The sequence below is a fragment of the Arachis hypogaea genome, chromosome 3 (genome assembly GCF_003086295.3).
Source record: "Arachis hypogaea cultivar Tifrunner chromosome 3, arahy.Tifrunner.gnm2.J5K5, whole genome shotgun sequence".
Taxonomy (NCBI): domain Eukaryota; kingdom Viridiplantae; phylum Streptophyta; class Magnoliopsida; order Fabales; family Fabaceae; genus Arachis; species Arachis hypogaea.
Window position 1 is genome coordinate 8,091,780 of NC_092038.1, and position 22,572 is coordinate 8,114,351.

General features: G+C 29.0%; 1 protein-coding gene and 1 pseudogene across 1 annotated transcript; both read left to right on the plus strand.

Annotated features, from left to right (window-relative positions):
* Nucleotides 1-1,056: 1,056 nt before the first annotated feature.
* Nucleotides 1,057-17,101, plus strand: LOC112772423 (glucan endo-1,3-beta-glucosidase-like). The gene is made up of 2 exons (XM_029297360.1): nucleotides 1,057-1,162; nucleotides 16,158-17,101. Exons 1-2 carry the CDS (start codon nucleotides 1,057-1,059, stop codon nucleotides 17,099-17,101), a joined length of 1,050 nt encoding a protein of 349 aa, XP_029153193.1.
* A 2,011-nt stretch (nucleotides 17,102-19,112) lies between these two features.
* Nucleotides 19,113-20,809, plus strand: LOC112772434 (glucan endo-1,3-beta-glucosidase-like; annotated as a pseudogene).
* Nucleotides 20,810-22,572: the final 1,763 nt, after the last annotated feature.

Genomic DNA, 22,572 nt, shown 5'->3' on the forward strand with positions numbered 1-22,572 from the left:
TTTTAGGACATCAGCTCCGAATCCTCAATCGACTTCGTTGGGGGGTGCTTCTACCTTGATGCCTGTGGTTGCACCTGCTTGTCCTGGTTGAACCTCTATCTATTGCAGTTGGGATGGCTAGTTCACCTTGTCTAATTCCTGAATTTGCAGGTGAGGGCGAATCGGATCTAGTTGAAAATGCAATGTAAGAGAATGATTAGGATGAAGAACCTGTTGACATACTTGGAGACAGTGATAAAGATACTCGGAGCAATCCACTTATAAAGCATGACCCATCAAGTTTCGACACATAGCAGCAACATCCTTCACATTTCTCAACCTTGAACTTGGAAGCCATCGGCCAACAGCCGGACGTAGATTCTACCTTTGGGGGTCGAGGATTGCATGATTGAACTGCTCCTATGAAATTTCAAATTGGCCAATATTTCCAGAGTAAATAGAAGCAGTGTTGAGTGCAAAGAATTATAGCATCCGTCGTGAAGTTGAGTACAGAGTATTAGAGTCAGATCATCTTAAGTACCATGGGAGATGCAAGGAGTTCGATAAAAGATGCACGTGGTTGATTCGTATCACACTTCGGTAATAAAATGGTACCTGAAAAGTTAGAAGGTACAACGGACCTCACACTTGCTTGGCTACATCGATTTCAAGCAATCACTGGCAGCTTGATTATCATGTCATTTGTGCGAGGATCTTTCCGTTCGTTTGAGCCGATGATGCAGTTACAATAAAGGTATTGCAACAAACTATATAAGTAATCTATAGATTCAGGCCTACTTATAAGAAGGTTTGGCTGAAAAAGCAAAAGGCAATAGCACAGATCTATGAAGATTGGGAAGAGTCTTATGGTGAGTTTACGTTAATAACTTGAAACAAATAAATGATACACTCAGTGCATTAAACGATATCTGGATGCCAATGAAAAAGTAAAATCGTCAAACCTATGCGGTCTCAATGTGGGAAATCGCCAGAAGATCTAAGACTGTAGTAGTTGAAGAAGACCAGCCAAATTGGTGACATTTCTGTTGGCCACTCGACACATGCATCTATACAACCATGCCAATGCAGCTGAACTCCAGCTATAACTATCCATCTCGTCAAGCTTTGCCACAAATGGCAACCACCGAAGGTGAACTCGATTTGCACTCTTGTCACCAAACAGGTGGGTGAATAGCAGCATCATGATGTACGTACGTGCATATATGCGAACAGTATCATCACTTGCATCAGCTGGTAGAACCCAAAACCTTTCATGGAACTATGTGAAATGGACTGTCATCTGCTTGACTTTAGTTGGCGGTGGCAGCTCACTGAATAACTTCTGAAATCCCTCCCAAACTGGTCTGCCATTCTCCATATAGTAATCGAAATCACTGAGGTACCCACTAACGGCTTTTCCATTTACGGGCAACCCCAGCTAATACGCCACATCCTGTAGCGTGATGGTGTACTCTCTTAATAGCATGTGAAACGTGTACATCTCAAGATGCTACCTCTTAATAAATGCGCTTACCATAGGTTCATCCAACCAGCCTAACCAAGTGATACAAACTAGACTTTTTCAAATAAGGTATGATTTGCTCATGCAGAGGCATATTCTGTTGCCTTCGAAAGTTATACATACACCTACTTAACGGCATCATATGATAAAAATAACCATATCCTAATTAAATCGATTCTAACACTTACAAGCCTAAACTATAAATTATTACTAAAAATATCTTAATATAGTGCAAAAACTACATAGCTGTTATCTATCAAATTTGTTAGGAGTGAGAATAAAAAATATAAAAATTTTAATATATTAAAACCTAATCAATAAATTACTGATAAAAAATACTAATCTTGTTTGATTTTGAATAACAAAGGCACGTTTTTCTCACAGTAAAATAATCGCTATCATACTTGATTAGAAACAGAAATTAAATTCAAGATACTAAAACTTATCTGATTCTTGTTAATTTTTAATTAATATACATTAATTAAATATTTAATTTAATTTTCTTAAAATTGTATGCTAAAAATTTTATAAGTTTAATTTTAATAAAGTAGAAAAATAAATATGGCCGTCTAAATAAAAATATAGAACGAATGCTAATGTATTTTAAAAGGGTTAAATACGATTTTGGTTCCTAAGATATAAAGTTAATGTGCAATTTTTGAATTTTTAAGTCTAAATTTTGAATTTTAAATCTTAAATTATAAATAGTAAATTATAAATCTTAAATTCTATATTTTAATTCTTATACCCTAAATACTAGATTTTATATTCTAAATTCTAATACTTAGAAGAAAACAAAATAACCTCTTCATTGATGCATTCGACAATGTGAACAACGCCGTTGAGCCGGTACAAGCAATTTTCGTCCGTCATGGTCCCAGTCTCCTCATCGCTCTCTCAAACCACAATTTTCTCTCTCAAACCAAATGTTTCATCTCTTTACCAAATGAAGAATCCGTTGTTGGTTATTGCGGTTTTATAGTCAAGTTACACATAAACCGCAATACCCTCTAGCGAATTAGGGTAGCCATTGTTTCTTCATAAACTGCTGGACTTTATAGCGGTTTATGCATTGTTAAATTTGTTCAAAAACTGCAACATCCTGTAACCGCTTTTGCATTGCAAGAATTTTAACGTAATCCGCGCTATCTTATAGTGGATTACATATATTTAAAACAGGACAAAGATATAACCTACTTCAAAAAATTATAATTGTGTAAATTCAAAACCAATTTGATTTATTTATGTAATTTGTTCTTAAAAATATAAGTATAAACATCTTACTTTATATTTATAAATAAAAAAATCATATATTTTTAGTTTTGAAAAGTTAAAAGTATTTTAAAAACATATAAAGAAGAGATCCTTCAAACTTTAAAGTTAGTTTATATTTATCAAATTAAAAAATTTAATATAATTTTATATATTAATAAATATTTATATTTATTTTTAATTAATTATTAATTAATATCAAATTCCATTCCCCATCAAAATTTTCCGTCAATATATATCTATTCTAGTAATTTCAAAGGTGGTCTTTTTACATTCATTTGATTTAACAAAAAATTTCATAACAATACTCTATCGATATTCGATATAGAGAAAATAGAGTCTATCTCAATAAATTGTTCACATCTTTTATTATGCTTTTCTTCTCAATTATTTTTATGAAAAATATTACGTAAACAATCATGCATAAATTAATATTTAATATTTTTTTAGTTAAAATTTATCAATAATTTTAATATTTTATTTCATATTTTTTTAGAAATTATTATTATTATTATTATTATTTTATATATTTCAATGAATCAATCATCAATAATTTTAATTCTATAATAAATTACATTATGACTTCAAACTTATTAATTTAGTGTCAGTGTGGATATTTCTCTCTTTTTAACTATTTTAAAAAAAAGTAATATGTAATCAATATGTAAATTAACCTTTAATGAATAATTATGTTAAAATTTATTAATAATTTTAATATTTTATTTTATATTTTATTTTTGTAAATCAATAATTACAATATTTTATTTTATATTTTTTAAAAAATTATCACAATTTTTTTGATATTCTGTAAATATTATATATAATATTTTATTTTTCTATTTGTGAACGTAAATTTTTAAAACTAAAATATTGACTTGATATGTATGTTGATGCTATTTTTATAAAATATATATTTTATATCACATATTTTTCATAATTACTTTTATTTTATATATAAAATCAACGCGACATATATTAATATAGATATTTGTGAATCTTAATATAGTTAATATTTAATATATTAGGTAACAAATATATTTCTATAAAGATTATGTGGAGAGATCCAAGTTTTAGTAATCCTGCCAAATGGTGATTCAACATAGATTCTATATTTTAAAACCAAGTTAATTTTGGAGTAACTTTGTGATAATGAAACCAACCAGCAAAATAGAAACTGTTTTGATATTACTCCTTTACTTTCAAAAACTCATATCCTTTAAGACAAAAATATTATCCATTTAGAGATGGAGCCTCGACTGCTATCAGATTTTGTTCTTCAATCAGACTTGAAGTGAGAATAATAATGAATTTTTTATATTTTGCCCCTTTCCTATTTTCTTATAAAGTTGTCCTACAAGAAAAAGACCATAGCAATAGCATCGAGAAGTTTTTGTATCAACCAATCGCACTTTTGTTACTTGACCAACCATCAGGAGAAGCAAATACAACCGGTACACTAATTAATAAATTGATGAAATATATTTCCATAAAGATTATATGGATTATATATTGAATATTAACTATATTAAAATTCACAAATATCTATATTCACAAATATTCAATATATATATACCACGTGGTATGTTAAAAATTATGTGGAAGATGTCTAGAGTTATTAGATCTATTTTAGTTTCCTGTTTGTCCCTTTGGCAATAAAAGAAAAAAATGTTGTGAATCTTAAAATTTATGTCAATGATATATTTTGCATAAATTATTAATGAATCTCATAGTAATTATTAACTAATTTATCAAATACATTTTTGATAAGTTTGAAAAACTCTAATTTAAATTGATGATGATTAAATATTATTAACAGCAAAATTATTAATTTATTAAAGTATGTTAATTATAATAATTTTTGCTGTGCAATTTTCTTTATGGGCCGAACAGAAAAGAACAAATTTAAACAAAGCCCATTAGAAGAATTTTCTTTCGGTCTAGATGTTAAATTATTGAGATCATGGTGGCCAAAACAGTGTTATTATTAATTGGGCCAGCAATTGTGATAACAAGCCCAATTAAAGGTCTTGGTATGAGACCAAAAATGTTTGGTCCGAAATTAAAAGGAAATGGGGCACAATATTATTTTATTCACTTAAAAGAAACCCATTCCTTTGATTATGTGATGCATGCTTCAACGGATATCACCTTTATTCCTTGATAGAATCCAAATTTTATTAAATGGAGTTATTGCAGACCTTGAAACAATGAGAGAGAAATTGATTTGATGGGAATCATTATGATTAATGCTGTACGCTACTCAAAGCAAGGGAAGTAAAAGCAACCCTTCAATATGTTACATTTCATTTAATTGCTTTTACTTTAACTTCACATTCTCTCTCATCTCTTTCTCTCTTCTCTTTCGGTCATGTCACAGCAACCATGGAAGCTACATTAAGCTACACTCACCGAAAAAAAGAAGCTGCATGCATCAAGACCATCAAGTTAATGATGGCAAGAAAAAAAAACCAAAAGTATGCAGTGGCTGAGATAATCACCAAATGTAGTAAGATTTGGTGAGGTAATCTCGGATCCTTCATACTCAAAAGAAAGAAGAAGATTCGGCCAGCAAGGAAGAGATTCTTGGAGGCATGGCTTGTCTCTGATTCTGATCAACCACCACAGGAAGTAGTTAGAGTGGCGAAGTGATGGAAGAGGCAGAGATTGGAGCAGATGAAGCCATCATCATCATGAAGCATCAAGGGCCAGAAATCCATCTTGGAGAGGAAGCCAAGGATGGAGCGCTCGGATTGATGAAGAGTGATGACCAAGGAAGGACTAGAGGTATTTGCATGTTGGTTTTTGCATGAGTTTCCTCTTCTCTCTCGATGGCCGAACCGGTTTTGTTTTGAAGGAAAAGAAGCTAAGCTCAATTTTGTGTTTCAACTGTGAAGGCTTCACTTCTCTATAAAAGGAGTGAACAGTCATGGTTTGATTCAAGGAAAGAAAGTGAGAGTGCAAGGCACAGAAGTCTCATAGCTACCTAAGCTTACAGATTTTTTTCTCCTTCAATGTATTCTGTTTTGTAATTTTTCTGTTTAATTTTGTCATGTCTTGAGTCTCATAGAAAAAGACAAACAATGAGGTTTGTATGAAAAAGCCATAGAGCGGAAAAAGACAGAGAGTGCAGAATTAAAAGAAAAAGCCATAGATGTCTTAGAGTTCTTTTGTTCATCTATGTTGTGTTTCATGATTCTGTGGGAATCCCCTTGTAAGTTGGGTTAGCACTTTACAATTTGTAATCTAGAAGATTATAGTAAAATTCCATCATGTTTGTGATGGAGACTGGATGTAGGTTGCACTGCACTTAGCAGCTGAACCAGGATATATCTGGGTGTAATCTTTTCTCTCTCCTACTCCATTTCTGTTTCTACTGCATAGGAGCTAAAAATAAAAAATGTCACGTACCAAGTGACGAGACAAAATGAAAAAGTCTCGTGACTAGGGACGAGATAAAAACAGAAAAGTTTCCTCTAAGTTCAGCAAGTATTAGCAAGCAGAAAAAGGGGGCTAAGATTCAACCCCCTTCTCTTAGCCACTGAAACCATCAATTTTTTTAATAAATATAATGTTCAAAATTAAACACTACAAGAAAATTACGAATATCGGTAAATTTACTAAAAAATCTATTGATAATTTATTTATTATCGAATTTAACAGCAAAATAAATTAAATTTGATGGTATAAATTTTATTAGTAGTTGTTTGTCAACAAATTTTTTTTTGTTCATCACTAGTTACCAGCGAATATAAACTTTGAACTGGCAAAATTCTAAAACTTGTGATCATCGAATTTTCTCTCTATAAATCCATGCTAAACTTAAATTTTAATTTTTTTAGATTTTTTTTAAAAATTAATACCAAATTAAGTCCATCATAATTCAAAAATAATAATCCTCCATCGTAATACAAAAAAGTAAAACATAATCATTCGTCATAATATAAAAATAATCCATAATAATATAAGATTAATATTAGAATACGAGATTAACTCCAATCTCTTTTTTTTTTTATAATTGAATACTCTAAGAACATCCAAACAATTTAAACACTTACATCAAAAGCAACAAATACCATATAAAACAGATCAACCAAAACAAAAATAATCATAAATGTATTCTTATCCTATTCAATTCATTAAACAAAGGAGACAAGTATATATATATATATATATATATATATATATATATATATATATATATATATATATATATATATATATATATATATAATAGATCAACCAAAACAAGATAATTACAAATATATCCTTATCTTATTCAATTTATTAAACAAAGAAAACAAGTAGCAGTATATATAAATATGACAATTAAACAAAAAATTAAACAAATTTTAAATTTCAGACAAAAAAATTCAACAATAAGTACATAAATAATTGAATAAATAGAGATACAAATTCAGAAAATTAATAATTTTAAAAAGATTTTAAACAATTGAACAAACTCTAAATTATCAAATGTTGAAAAAAATAATTAAAAAAAACTAATCAAAGAAAGAAACTTAGTATAGAAGGTGACGACTGACGGAAGGATATCGTGACGAGTTAGCAATGACGAAGTTGCTGGATGTGCTTGAAATGCTACATGGCTCTAAACCTGATTACTACTCTATGTTAAAGATCTTTAGATGTGCTTGCTATCTTCACATCTAACCTCTCAATAAACACAAAATGAATTATCGATTTGAATTATGCTTATTTTTAGGCTATACTCCACAGTCAAGAGGTTTTAAATATCAAAATAAACAAGAAAAGATCATAGTGTTAGAAATGTTATTTTTGATGAAAATTTGTTTCCACCATATTCTACTATGTTTGATAATTGCATTAATTCTACTAACTCCTCTGTTTCATGTAACTCAGAATTATATATCCTGAATTACATAGCGCATATTCCAAAATTAGATGCCTCCCTTCCTCCTACTTGGTTTAAATCCAACCAATTCTACTTCTATTTTTCAAACCTCTAATCAGAATTCTCACCTTTCTACCTCTACAAATACTTCTCCTCATCCAAATTCAATTGTATTCACAAACTTCACCAACTCATACTACTTCCACATCTTTACCTCCTTCCACCATTCCCATACGTACCTGCTCATGAAACCCAATTACCAGCAATAACTCAGATTCGAAAATCTCAGAACACCCACCCTATGCATACTAGATCCAAAATTGGCAAACTCAAACCAAGAATTTTAGCTACTACTCTTTCCAAAATAGACTTACTTAACAATGTTCCAAGAAATATACCTCAAGCTATTAACTGTTTACACTGGTATAAGGCCATGTAGGAGGAGTAATGCATTAATGAAAAATCAGACATCGCATTTAGTTCATCCCCCATTGCCATTAAACGAGTTTCCGATAATACTATCAAGAAGCAAGGGTGCACATGATCCGACCCGATCCGAAGATTCAGCCAGGCTCTGAATATTTTTAGGCACTAATTTGGTATAATTTTATCAGGTCTATGACTAGATAAGGGTCTCAAAATTAGATCTGATCATTATTTCAAATCGAGTCCGGATCAAAGCGAACCTGATTTCACCTGATCCATGTGCATCCTAAAGGAACTAAAAAAAGTATATATGTTTTAAATTAATTTTAATATTATGTTATATTAATTATAAATTTATTATTTTATTTTTAATCACACTTGTTGAATTAGAAAATAGATCAAAAAAGCATCAAATTAGAATTTATGAACAAATTCAAATTTAAATATGGATATCAACTTTTCGATAACAAATTTCTTCTTTACAAATAAGCGCATTAACATCCCTATCAAAAAGTATAAAGGTTATTTAGTAGCAAAGGGATGCCACCAAATTGAGGGATTGAACTACTCCAAGATTTTTAGCCCGATCATTCACCCTACTACACTATTTGAGTTATATTTTCTATTGCAATTTTTAAGGGATAGATTTTGCGTCAGTTTGATTTCAATAACGCAGTTTTTAATGAAAACTTGCATAAAAATGTCTATATATCATAACCACAGGTTTTATCTCTTCAGATTCTTCTCTTGTATGTAAATTAGACAAGGCGATCTATAGCTTGAAACAAGTACCTCGTGCTTGGTTTAATAAATTACACACTACTCTTTATAATTTTGGTTTTCATAACACTAAATCAGATTCATCCTTGTTAGATTTACTATTCATTCTACTATATCTTTATTAGCTTATGTAGATGATATAGTAATTATAGGAGACAATAATGATGAAGGATTTGGAAACTTTACGTAATTTTCTGAGATTAAAATTTAATTTTCTATCTAATGAATGGTGATCTTTTGATCTCCATATCTCACAAGCTGAGTACATTAATGATTTATTACGTAGGATTCTAAATTTTTAAAAATTAAATAATTAGTTATTTATGAATGGTCATTATATTATATTAAGATTTTATTTTAAAAAATTATTTTTAACAAAAATAATTAAATAAAATTTTTAAATTTTTAAAATATAATTTAATTATGATGTATTCTATTAATTTGAATTACTTATTAAAAAATATTTTAATAGATAAAATTTAAATTAATTTTTATAAATGTTATTATTATTATTATTACTACTTATTATCATTATTATATTATTATTATTTCCTTATTTAATCTGTATTTGGCGAAGGCCATAAAGAAACCAAAGAAAAGAAGCAAGGTGGATTTTATAATAAACAAACGATTTCTGACGATTTTTTTTCGATAGTTCGGTCAAAAAATTTTTCTAAAATTTTCATTGATTTTGATTTCGTACGGAAGTAGAATTTTGGTAATTTTATAATAATGAAATGTGAATGTTGATTTTGTTGATTATTGTTTGAGTTTGAATGAGTTTATGTTAAATTATTGTTGTTGCTTGTGATTTGTTGGTTTGGCTATGAGGAATAATTCAGTTGTGATTGTTTTAATCATTTTGGGACTATTGTGATGTGGTATTTTGAAAAAATTGGCAAGATTTGACGACCGAGAGATTAAATTAAAAGCTGTGAAAAATCGGTAACCGAAGAACTCGAAAAACGAATTTAAAATCAAGTATATATTTTGAAAGATCACAAGAAAAGATTTTAGTTTTAAAAGAGTATTTTTCACCAATACAAATATTATTTTTGAATATGAAAATGTAGTTTGATAAAAGATCGGGATTAAAAGATAATAATTATATAAGCATTGGGGGTATTTTGAGTAAATAGGATATTTTATAGGAGTTTAGAATTATTTCTAGAGATATAAAATTAATTAGTAACTTTTCTAAATATGAAATTAAAATTAATAATTTTATAAAATATTGGATTAAAAAGTAAAATATTTAAAATCTTGAGGTTGGAATATAATTTCTAAAAGCTTACAGAATAGAACGTTAATAAACAAATTTTGATATAAAAATAATAATGTTAATACTCCTTGATTATTATACTAGCATTAATTGTATCAATATAATATATTAGTATTTTATTTAAAAATATTATTTTATTTATGATATATAAAAAGGGTAAGCAGAGAACTGTCCTAAAAGTTTTAGAAAGACAAATCTAAACTAAGAATCTTTGATTTTCTTTCTATAAGACACGTAGAGAAAGGCGAGGGAATAATGCGAAAAATAATTTATATTATGGAATGATAAGAAAGAAAAGAAAGAAAGAAAGAAAGAACAAAAAGAAAATGAGATAAGCATAGATATGGTGGTGAGTCTACCGAGATTTGCTTTCCAGAGATACATCGACCAATCTAGAAGATGGTCGCACCTATAAGACAGAGATTGCTTACAGAGGTTATGTTTGTATACATCGGCTCAAGAGAGTTGCACCTATAAGACAGAAATTGCTTACAGAGATTATGGCACTCGAAGCCAAACTCAGACAAAGGTTGTTGGATTAAGTAGGAATATAATTTAATAAATAATAGAGAATAAAATAATTAAAAGAACAAATTAAAAGAAACTAAAGGAATCTCTACCACAGGAGAGCAGAGCACAGAAAAGAAAAGAATGTATTAATTGAAAAGATCTCTGCCACAGGAGAGCACAGGACAAAGATAAAGAAAAAGCTTTAAAAGACGGTCTGCCACAGGAGAGAAGATGCGACCTTGTTTGAGCCTTAGTGCCAAATGTATAGTGGAGACGCCCACACACTGAGAACTGTTTTCCAGATGTAAGCATTTTGAAATACATTTAAAAGTCACACTATATGCGGCTTGGCCGTAAGACTTATATGCACATTGTATGTATCTGGAAAATCATATCTGGGACTTGTGCTCGGGTAATGTCGGGAGCGGGTAGGCAACCGACACATGAGCTCATGGCCTGCGATAGGAATAGACATGCATCATACTTGTTTGCGCATATTTGTTTGTGAGTGTGTTTTCTATGATTGTGTGTGCTTGTGACTGGATTCTATGTTGAATTGAATTGTATTTGTTGACTGTTATTGTTGACCAAATATATACCAATGAATATAACTATACACCCCGACTCTACTAAAAACTCTCCAGTTCTTACCCTCTATTTCCACCCCCTTCAACTGCAGGTGCGAAGGTTTAGTGCGGAGTTACAGGAGTATAGAAGATTACATTTATACGTTAAGTTGTTAGATTTTATTTTTTCCCTGGTCATTTATTATTTTGGTTTTAGAGGGGTAGAATTTGTATTTGAGAATCTTTGAATAAGTCTATGTATTTAATGCTATGTGAATATATATTTTTGTGATTAAGAGGTTTAAAGTCATTATTTTTAATCATCTCTGAAAATACACAGCAAGAAACCAAGTTATAAATGGGAAAAGAAATCAACAAGAAACAAACAAAGCAACACAGAAAAGAAATCGACCACTACCCAACTCAGCTCGGAGAAGTGAAGGATCTCCTACAAATTTCTTGGTATCAAGATGGAGAGGCTGCCCCAGTTCTCTTCCAACACAGTTACAAGGGCTTGTTCAACCTCATCCAACATCTCCCAGAAATATTCGCGAATGTTCAATATTAAATAAAGATAGTATATAATAGAAAAGTTTAGAGGTAAATAGCGCTCAGATTTTTAATACGATCATAAGCTACTAAAAATTAGGGTGTTACATGTTAAATAAAGCTACTATGTGTAATTCTAATACTATGCCTACCCCTATGATGCCTTCTTCAAAATTGACTCTAGAAGGCATTGATCTGTTTGAAGATCCTACATTGTACATATTAATTGTAGGTGATCTTTATTATGTTACTCTCACTCACCTGAAATCCCATATCCAATGAATCAGGTTAGTCAATTCATGCACCAACCACATCATGGAGTACACAAAATGTTTTGATTTTTGGCTCTTAGCCTTTGCAGATGTTAACTGGACCATAAATATTGATGATCGATAATCTACAAGTGATTACTATATTTTCTTGGATAATTATTCAATTTTTCAGAGTAGCCTCAAGCAACAAACTATAAACAGGTCTTCAATAGAAGCAGAGAATATCGTTGTTTGGCTGATATGACAACAAAACTTGTGTGGATTCAGAAGCTTTTGGAAAAAATTTGAGTTCACTCACCCATTGCATCCACCATCTTCTACGACAATCTTGGAGCTGTACTTTTAGTCGAGAATCCTATTCTTCACAGTAGAAATAAGCATTTTGAAGTGAACCTCCACTTTATTTTTGATCGTATTTTTAAAGGCCACTCTCATGTTGTTCATATTTTTTCTCATGCACAAATTGCTGACATTTTTACAAAAATTCTACCAGCTACCTTATACAATAAATTTATGTCCAAACTAAAGGTGTTTTAAAAAATTCCTCTTTAGTTCGAGGAAGGTGTAAAGAAAGGGCTCAATTTTTTTGATATGGTGGTTTTGTGTGTGCTTTCTCCGGATATGGAGGCATTGGGGTGCAATACAAGGATGTGGGGCAGCTTTTTCATTACTTTTGGGCCAACAACTCGGACCGTCCGAGTTGTTTGAATTTCAATTTTGGCACAGCAAATCGGTAGGTCCGATTTGTGAATGAAGAGATGCTGTAAATCCAGATGAAGTAAATCGTAGGGTCCGAGTTGATAGAGGAAAAAAAAATTTTTTTGTTGGCTTAAATATATTTTCTAATAACAATAATAATTAACTTTCTAAGAACGATAATTACAATTAACTACGAATAAAGTAGCACACTTTTAAAAATTAATAATAACCATTCGGTTTTTATTTATTTATTCCAGTTTGCAAGGCCACAATAATATTTAATGTTCTAATAATTATAAATAATTAAATATTTATCAAATTTTAAAAAAAAAAAATTATACAAAAATTAATAACAATTCCGTTAACATTTTGTACTTTATTTTCTACATATTTTCATATTTTCCCTTCTTTCAAAATTATAATAATTATAATAAAAAAATTTAAAAAAATAAAAATAAACTATTGCGTTTTTCTTTTAAACTGCAACATAGCCCCGTCCAACAATGTTCATACCATCAACACACTAACAATAATAATAATGAACATACTAACAGTAATTATTTTTCTCCGAAAATCATGAAAAATTTAAAGAAAATTATTAGAAATAGTCCTAACCATTCTATGCCTAATTCTAAGTTCAGATCTTAACAATAATAACAATAATTAAATTTTAACAATAATATTTATAATAATAAAATTTAAAAAAAAAATAAACTTACATACAGAATGACTAAGATAGTGCATTATATGAAGTTCAGAGCGATCAACATCTTTAGATTTATTTTTTTTTGGCATTTTGTTTTCTTCTTCACCATGCAAACCCACCAGCAGCAGAAGAAGAAAGCACAACTATAGAGTTTTGAGGTTCAAAATGAAAGCTGAATGAAATAACTCGGATGGTGGGTGAGACTCCTTAATGCATCCATCACTTTTGTCTGTGGGGCAACTTCTTGGGGAGCTACAACTGCTCGACGCGTGGCCACCATGCAACAAAACGGACCATCCGTTTTCTCGGCACCAAATCGGACCCTCGGTTTTGCGAAATTATTGTCGCACGGTCCGATTTCTGAAAGGCCTGACACCACATCCTTGTTAATCCCTCCCGGTTCCCATAACCCAGTAAAGCACACCCGTTTGATCCATATAGAAATTAAAAAGTGTAAAGAATACAAGTGTATTAAAAGTCACTTAAGATGTATAAATTGTAGGCTTTATCTCAATTGTGAAAAACTCAAATAAAAAATCTAATAATAGATTAAGGCTGTGTTAGGTTTAGCATTAGAAAGAAAAGAAGCACGTTTGAATGTATTGAACGTCTCTTTTTTATGTTTGGATGCTTTTTATGCTTTAAACGCCAAATTAATTTTACATTCTTAATGTGTATTTATAAAAAGTAGGAAATTGTAGCTTCTGTATTTAGAAAATTATGCTAGGATTGAATTTATTTTTTCTTATCAATTTTATCTTTTATTTTCTTGCTTATAGTCTCTTTTAATACTCAAATATTTAAATATATAATTATATTTTTTTATGAAATTTTTATTTTTGACTTTGTATAAAAAAATTTATTTTTTGTTTGACTTTGTTAAAATTTGTAAGTATAATTTTTGTATATTAATTTATTATTATAATTTTGTTATAATACAAATTATTGATTCCATTAAAAAGAGCAAAGTAAATAAAAAACTAATTATAATTAATAATAAAATCATTAATGATTAAAATTTATAGTTTAAAATAATAGTAAATAAAAGAATACTGAAAATACTAAAAAGATTATAAGTAATATAATTTAATAAAATATATTTTCATATATTTTTTATATATTATTTTTACTTTTGAAATAAAAATATATTTTATCAATTTTTATATGTTATTTTTATTTTAATAAGTAAATATTAATTTTATTATAAAATTAATTAATAAAGTCTATTTAAATATCTAAATTAAAATAGTAGAATAATATAAAAAATTTATTTAAGTTGATGTCTATTTTAATAATTTTTTATCTAAAAATAATTTTAAATAGTATAATCCAAACAACATTTATTTTATTATAATCTATTTTAATATAAAAAATACCAAATATAAATTATTTTAACACAAATTTATTTTTTATCAAAATTAAATTTATAAAATTAATTTTATACAAACTTCCGTTTATAAACTATAATCTAAACCGACACTAAATTTTTCAAATCATCTCTCTTTACGTCTCTGATTTTTGCCAGGTGTCTCTGCTCAGTTATACTCTTTGAACTATTCTCACAATAGTTTTATAGAAAAGTCCAAACAAGTGGAGCTAATGGGTTGCAAATTCCCTGCTTGGAACAAGATGGGCATAAGAAGTTGTGGATAAAACAGATTTTGTTGATCATGATGTTTTGTTTACTTTAGGCTTACTAACATGCCAAAAATGGCCTCAACGTAATAACTAGCCATTAAATAATATCTTAGCCACACCATAAAACATACCATCCTGGTAGTATTAATATTGTAATTAATTATTGTTTCATATGAAGTTTAGTCATTTAAAATAAAATAGAAATTTAGTGAATGTTTATGAATACTTTATATTTCGATATGTTATTATTATTATTATTAGAATCATTAGAATATTTGTATATTTATTAGTATGATATTCTTAGTAATTATATATATTATGTATTTATTTTTTTCTTTATTTTTTTATTTTTTCATTGTCTATAACTAAGTTGTTTTATATTCCATTTTCATACAACAAAGATACAAACCATTCTCTCTAATCTTTTCATAATTCATATGTTCTTCAAGAGTAACGTAACAATGCTTTTCATGATTTTCTTTGGATTTTTATTGTTCATTGGACTGGAATTTACAGGTTTATAATTAAATTGATATTTACATTTATCTATTTGATAAATTTTTTTATGTTATTTATGTGTTTAAATATTTTTCATTGATGTCTTGATATTAATGTATATATATGTAGGGCGGAGCTAGAATGAAATTTGGGAAGGGACCAAAGTTTAATTTTTCAATACAAAGAGATTAAAAAAAATTAAAGAAAAAACTAAACCAAAATTTATACATTATTTATAGAAAAAAAAAATCTAAAATTCAGGGTCATTGTCCCTTTTATCATATGAGAGGCTCTGCCCCTATATACCCTATATATGGACTATATATTAATTATATCACTATTGTTTGTTTTATTTTTTCTAACTAGATCCATAGATACAAAATAATTTTGATATAATTATAATATTCCACTTATTCAATAACTCAATGTTCACAAGGTTTTTTATTTAAATGATTTTGATACAATTAATACTCCAGTTAATTAGTGTACTATCAAGTAAAGTTTTAATGTAAATGATCCTATATCTATGTTATATATTCATTCTTTTGGAATCACTAATAATTTCTAATTCAATTTGATATGATGTAGCTGCACAATCCCCTGGAGTATGTTATGGAATGATTGCTGGCAACTTACCATCAAAGAAAGAAACCATTGATTTATACAAATCATTTGGAATTACTAGAATGCGTATATACTTTCCAGAAGCCGAAGTCTTTGAAGCCCTAAAAGGTTCAAACATAGAGTTAACAGTAGATGTTGCAAAAGAATCTCTTCAAGCTATTTCTTCTAATCCTAATGCAGCAAAGGATTGGGTCAACATAAATATTGTACCCTATTCAAAAGACATCAAATTCAGATACATCACGGTTGGCAATGAAATTCACCCTGGTGATGTTGAAGCACAATACGTTTTTTCCGGCATGCAAAACATTCATGATGCACTTGCATCGTTCAATTTAGGCCAAATTAAAGCTTCCACTGCAATTGATTCAAGCCTACTTGGAAAATCATACCCACCTAGTGATGGAGCTTTCAGTGATGCTGCTAATGCTTACATGCAAAAGATTATTAATTTCTTGGTGCCAAATGGGTCACCACTTCTTGCTAATATATATCCCTATTTTGCTTATGCTAATAATAAAAAAGATATACCATTAGAATATGCTCTTTTTACTCAACAAGGTAAGAATGATGTTGGGTACCAGAATTTGTTTGATGCTATGCTGGATTCAACGTATGCTGCTTTGGAGAAAATAGGTGCAAATAATTTGCAAATTGTTGTGTCTGAGAGTGGCTGGCCAAGTTTTGGTGGAGTTGGAACTTCAATTCAAAATGCAGGTGCTTACTATCAAAATTTGATTAATCATGTTAAGAGTGGGACTGGAACCCCAAAGAGACCCAATCAACCTATAGAGGTTTATTTGTTTGCTATGTATGACGAGAATCAGAAGCCAGGTGCAGAAACTGAGAGGCATTTTGGGCTTTTACATGCTGATAAATCACGCAAATTTCCACTTAATTTCAAGTGAACTAATTATTATATATCAGGTCTTCATCATATGTATATATATATTATGAAATAAATGTTTAGGTGATCCTAGCAATCTAAGCAAAAACGAGAATATTGTGAGTTGTCTCTATGTAATATACTAATATGTATCAGTTTCAATCTGAATGAATAATTCAATAAAGGATCATGTTTATGCTTGTAATAATTTATTATGTTATAAACTATAATTTAAACCGACACTAAGTTTTTCAAATCATCTCTCTTTGCGTCTCTGATTTTTGCCCGGTGTGTGTGCTCAGTTATACTATTTGAACTATTCTCACAAATAATTTTATAGAAAAGTCCAAACAAGTGGAGCTAATGGGTTGCAAATTCCCTGCTTAGAACAAATTCGGAATGGAAAAGTATAGGTAACTAACAATATTTTTGAACAATGTGTGAATAATATGAATTAATAGGGTTAAAAGAGTAAATTTAAATTAGTAGCATTAAATTAGAATGAAATATATCTTTATTTGATTGGTGGTTATTCATGTTGTTCAAAATAATTATTGTCCCTAGCATTCCTCGTTCGGAATAAGAAGTTGCCGATAAATCAGGTTTTGATGATCAATAATGTTTTGTTTACTTTAGGCTTACTAACATGCCAAAAATGGCCTCAACTTAATAACTAGCCATTAAATAATAAAACAAAAACATACAATCCTGCCATCCTGGTATTAATATTGTAATTAATTATTGTTTTATATGAAGTTTAGTCATTTAAAATAAAATAGAAATTTAGTGAATGTTTATGAATATTTTATATTTTGATATGTTGTTATTATTATTATTATTATTATTATTATTATTATTATTATTATTATTATTATTATTATTATTATTATTATAATATTCTTAGTCATAGTTGTCAGAACCGAACCGGTGATCGAACCGGTAAGGTCACTGGATTACTAGATTACTGGTTCAACCGGTGGGTTACTGGTCGAACCGGTTAACCCGGTATAATTAAGTAATTATGTAAAATTTAATTATTTTTCTTTATTATAAGTACTTTTATTTTGTTTTTATAAAAATAATAATTATTTTTAAATTTTAATACTTTATTAATTAATTTATATTTATTGTATTATTGTATTATTATAAATAAAAACTTACATACAGTTAATTTTCATGTGAAGTTGGTATTTAAAAACAGTTAGATGATTTGACAAGTTTAACTAAATATCATCTAACGATTTTCAATTATTAACTTCATACAAAGATAATTGCATGTGAGTCTTTACCTATTATTATATGCTACAATTATTTATTGAAAAAATAATATTAATAGATATCATATAATCATAAAAAGAAAAAATAAATTATGGTTAATAATTTTTTTATCTTTTTAATATATATATATATATATATTAATAAAATTTATAGTTAAATAAAATATAATTGATTTAAAAATGAGTGACTTTAAAATTAAAATTAATTGAATATAAGTAAAATAAAAAATTGCTATATGTATTCATTAAAAATAATATTAATATATTATATAATTATGAAAATAAAAAATAAGTGAGTTTATAATTATTGTTAAATAAAAATATAATTAATTTAAAAATGAGTGAGTTTATAACTAAAATTAAAATAAAATAAATAAAAGTAAACTATTTGATGGAAGATATCTGTATATATTATAATTTGCATATATATTAATGAAAATCAACACAGCTCAGCGGCAAGGAGAGGTTTCTATCTTCCAGTAGACAGAGGTTCAAACCCCATATCACACATTTTGGATAATTTGCCTTTCAAACGGTTCGATCAGACCGGTCTTACCGAGTTTGACCGGTTCTCACCGGTTTACTCCGAGTTTGATCGATTCGTTTCGGTTTTATACCTTGTACGGTCCAAATATCAAATTGGACCAGTACTAGATCCGGTTCATCAGTTTTTCGGTCGAACTAGTCGGTCCGGTCCGGTTCGGTTCTGCTAACTATGTTCTTAGTAATTATATATTACGTATTTATTTATTTTTTTTATTGTCTATAACTAAGTTGTTTTATATTCCATTTCCACGCAACAAAGATACAAACCATTCTCTCTAGTCTTTTCATAATTCATATGTTCTTTAAGAGTAACGTAACAATGCTTTTCATGATTTTCCTTGGATTTTTATTGTCCATTGAATTGGAATTTACAAGTTTATAATTAAATTGATATTTACATTTATCTATTTAATAATATTTTTTATGTTATTTATGTATTTAAATATTTTTCATCAATTGTCTTTATAATAATACGAAGCTTAAACTAATTTTATCAATATTATTAATGTATATATATGTAGGGCGGAGCTAGAATGAAATTTGGAGAGGGACCAAAGTTTAATTTTTCAATACAAAGAGATTAAAAAAAATTAAAGAAAAAACTAAACCAAAATTTATACATAATTTATGAAAAAAAAATCTAAAATTCAGGGTCATTGTCCCCTTTATCATATGAGAGGCTCTGCCCCTATATATGTACTATATATTAATTATATCACTATTGTTTGTTTTATTTTTTTTCTAACTAGATCCATAGATGCAAAATAATTTTGATATAATTAGTATTCCACTTATTCAATAACTCGATGTTCACAAGGTTTTTTATTTAAATGATTTTGATACAATTAGTACTCCAGTTAATTAGTGTACTATCAAGTAAGGTTTAATGTAAATTATCCTATATTTATGTTATATTATTCATTCTTTTGGAATCACTAATAATTTCTAATTTAATTTGATATGGTAGCTGCACAATCCCCTGGAGTATGTTATGGAATGATTCCTGGCAACTTACCATCAAAGAAAGAAACCATTGATTTATACAAATCAAATGGAATCACTAGGATGCGTATATACTTTCCACCGAAGTCTTTGAAGCCCTAAAAGGTTCAAACATAGAGTTAATAGTAGATGTTGCAAAGGAATCTCTTCAAGCTATTTCTTCTGATCCTAATGCAGCAAAGGATTGGATCAACACAAATATTGTACCCTATTCAAAAAATATCAAATTCAGATACATCACGGTTGGCAATGAAATTCACCCTGGTGATGTTGAAGCACAATACGTTTTTTCCGGCATGCAAAACATTCATGATGCACTTGCATCATCCAATTTAGGCCAAATTAAAGCGTCCACTGCAATTGATTCAAGCCTACTTGGAAAATCATACCCACCTAGTGATGGAGCTTTCAGTGACGCTGCTAATGCTTACATGCAAAAAACTATTAATTTCTTGGTGCCAAATGGGTCACCACTTCTTGCTAATATATATTCCTATTTTGCTTATGCTAATAATAAAAAAGATATACCATTAGAATATGCTCTTTTTACTCAACAAGGTAAGAATGATGTTGGGTACCAGAATTTATTTGATGCTATGCTGGATTCAACGTATGCTGCTTTGGAGAAAATAGGTGCAAATAATTTGCAAATTGTTGTGTCTGAGAGTGGCTGGCCAAGTTTTGGGGGAGTTGGAGCTTCAATTCAAAATGCAGGTACTTACTATCAAAATTTGATTAATCATGTTAAGGGTGGGACTGGGACCCCAAAGAGACCCAATGGACCTATAGAGACTTATTTGTTTGCTATGTACGATGAGAATCAGAAGCCAGGTGCAGAAACTGAGAGGCATTTTGGTCTTTATCATGCTGATAAATCAGGCAAATTCAACCTTAATTTCAAGTGAACTAATTATTAGTACTACTAATACCTAATAATAGTTCCACTTTCATCCCTTTAATAAATGTTTAGGTGATCCTCCGTTTCAATCTGAATGAATAATTCAATAAAGGATAATGTTTATGTTTGTAATAATTTATGATGCTATTTTTATGGATGCTATTTTTTTTTTAATATTTAGTTTGCTATCTTCCATATCCATCACTAAAAATTTGACACTTTTAATATGGTACCACCTATGTATTTTCTCAAATAAAGTGCTTCATTTTTATTTTTTTGAAAACAACAAACTCTTTTCATAACTTATTATGATTGTATTTTGTAAAGTTGCATAAAATTTTTTACGCTGGTCAATTAGTTGCTGCATATATAAGGTGTGATTCGAATTTTCGAACACTTGCATAAAAATGTTAATAACCATAAGACCCATGACGAGAGAGAAATCGTAGGTTAGGAATTTTCACAAAATAATTTTGTTAAAGTATAGATCCAAACCAACAATTAACCCTCAATCAAAGTTTAATTTGTTTGTCACAAGTGCAAACCAATAATAATAACCGAGAGTATTAGATCTCAGATCGTCTCTCAAAGGAATTACAGTGAGGTATACATGTTATCAGTTATGAGGTTCAAGTATAGTTATCAGAACCGAACCGGTAATCAACCCGGTCATACGACCGGGTCACCGAGTTACTGGTTCAACCGATGGATCACTGATTCATCCGGTTAACCCGTTCATAACTAAAAAATATTAAGATTTTATGAATAAAATTAAAATAATGTCTTAAAAATTAAAATATAAATCTTTACAAACATTAATAATTCAATATCAATTTTTAAACATAACTAATGATGTAAAAGAAGATAACATATTAGTCTTTAATACAAAATACTGTTTTAATTTAAATTAACAAAGACGAGTGAAAGATAACATAATCGGTAAATCCACAATTTGTTTACAATGACCCCAAGCAGGATTAATCTTCTCTCTATTATTATAAACTCTATGATTGTCACAAATACTAAAAATAAGAAAGGGCTAGGTGTCCATGCCACCAACCAACTCCCGAAAGAAAAACAAGAGCTTCCCCGATAAACCAGTAGAACTTATCCCTGGGGACCAAGAACAAGCTCCAAAGAAGAGGAAGGACTTCTCGCAATCTTAGGTACAATGGCTAATTAGAAAGCATTTCCATTCGAGCAAAAGAAACACAGCAACACACAACAACTAATGATAATCAACAACCACCAAAGTTCACTAATGATAATCAACAATGAATTTAACTATTCAATCAAAGTTCACTAAAATTTTCTCAGGTTCAACAAAAACTCTAAAAAATCATACAACAGCAACAATTGCCAGATTCAACAATAATTCTAACCAAAATTTACATCAAACCAGAGAAAGAACAGAAAGAACAGCAACAACAACTCTAAAAAATCAACATTCAACAAACAGAAAGAATAGCAAAAACTCTAAAATTTGCTCAGGTTCACCAAAATTAACATCGAATCAGCGAAAGAACAGTAGCAACAACTCTAAAAAACTAACATTTAACAAATCGAAAGAACAGCAACAACTCTAAAATTTGCTCAGATTCACCAAAATTAGCATCGAATCAGAGAAAGAACAGCAACAACAACTCTAAAAAAAAACCAACATTCAACAAACAGAAAAAATAGCAACAACTCTAAAATTTGCTCAGGTTCACCAAAATTAGCATCAAACCAGAGAAATAACAGCAACAACTCTAAAAACTAAATAAAACA

What these genes read in the sequence shown, in the direction of transcription:
- LOC112772423 (XM_029297360.1), top strand. Translation starts at nt 1,057, where the DNA reads ATGCCAATGCAGCTGAACTCCAGCTATAACTATCCATCTCGTCAAGCT. An exon ending in GCACTCTTGTCACCAAACAG is followed by an intron (nt 1,163 to 16,157) that starts GTGGGTGAATAG and finishes GATATGATGTAG; the next exon opens with CTGCACAATCCCCTGGAGTA.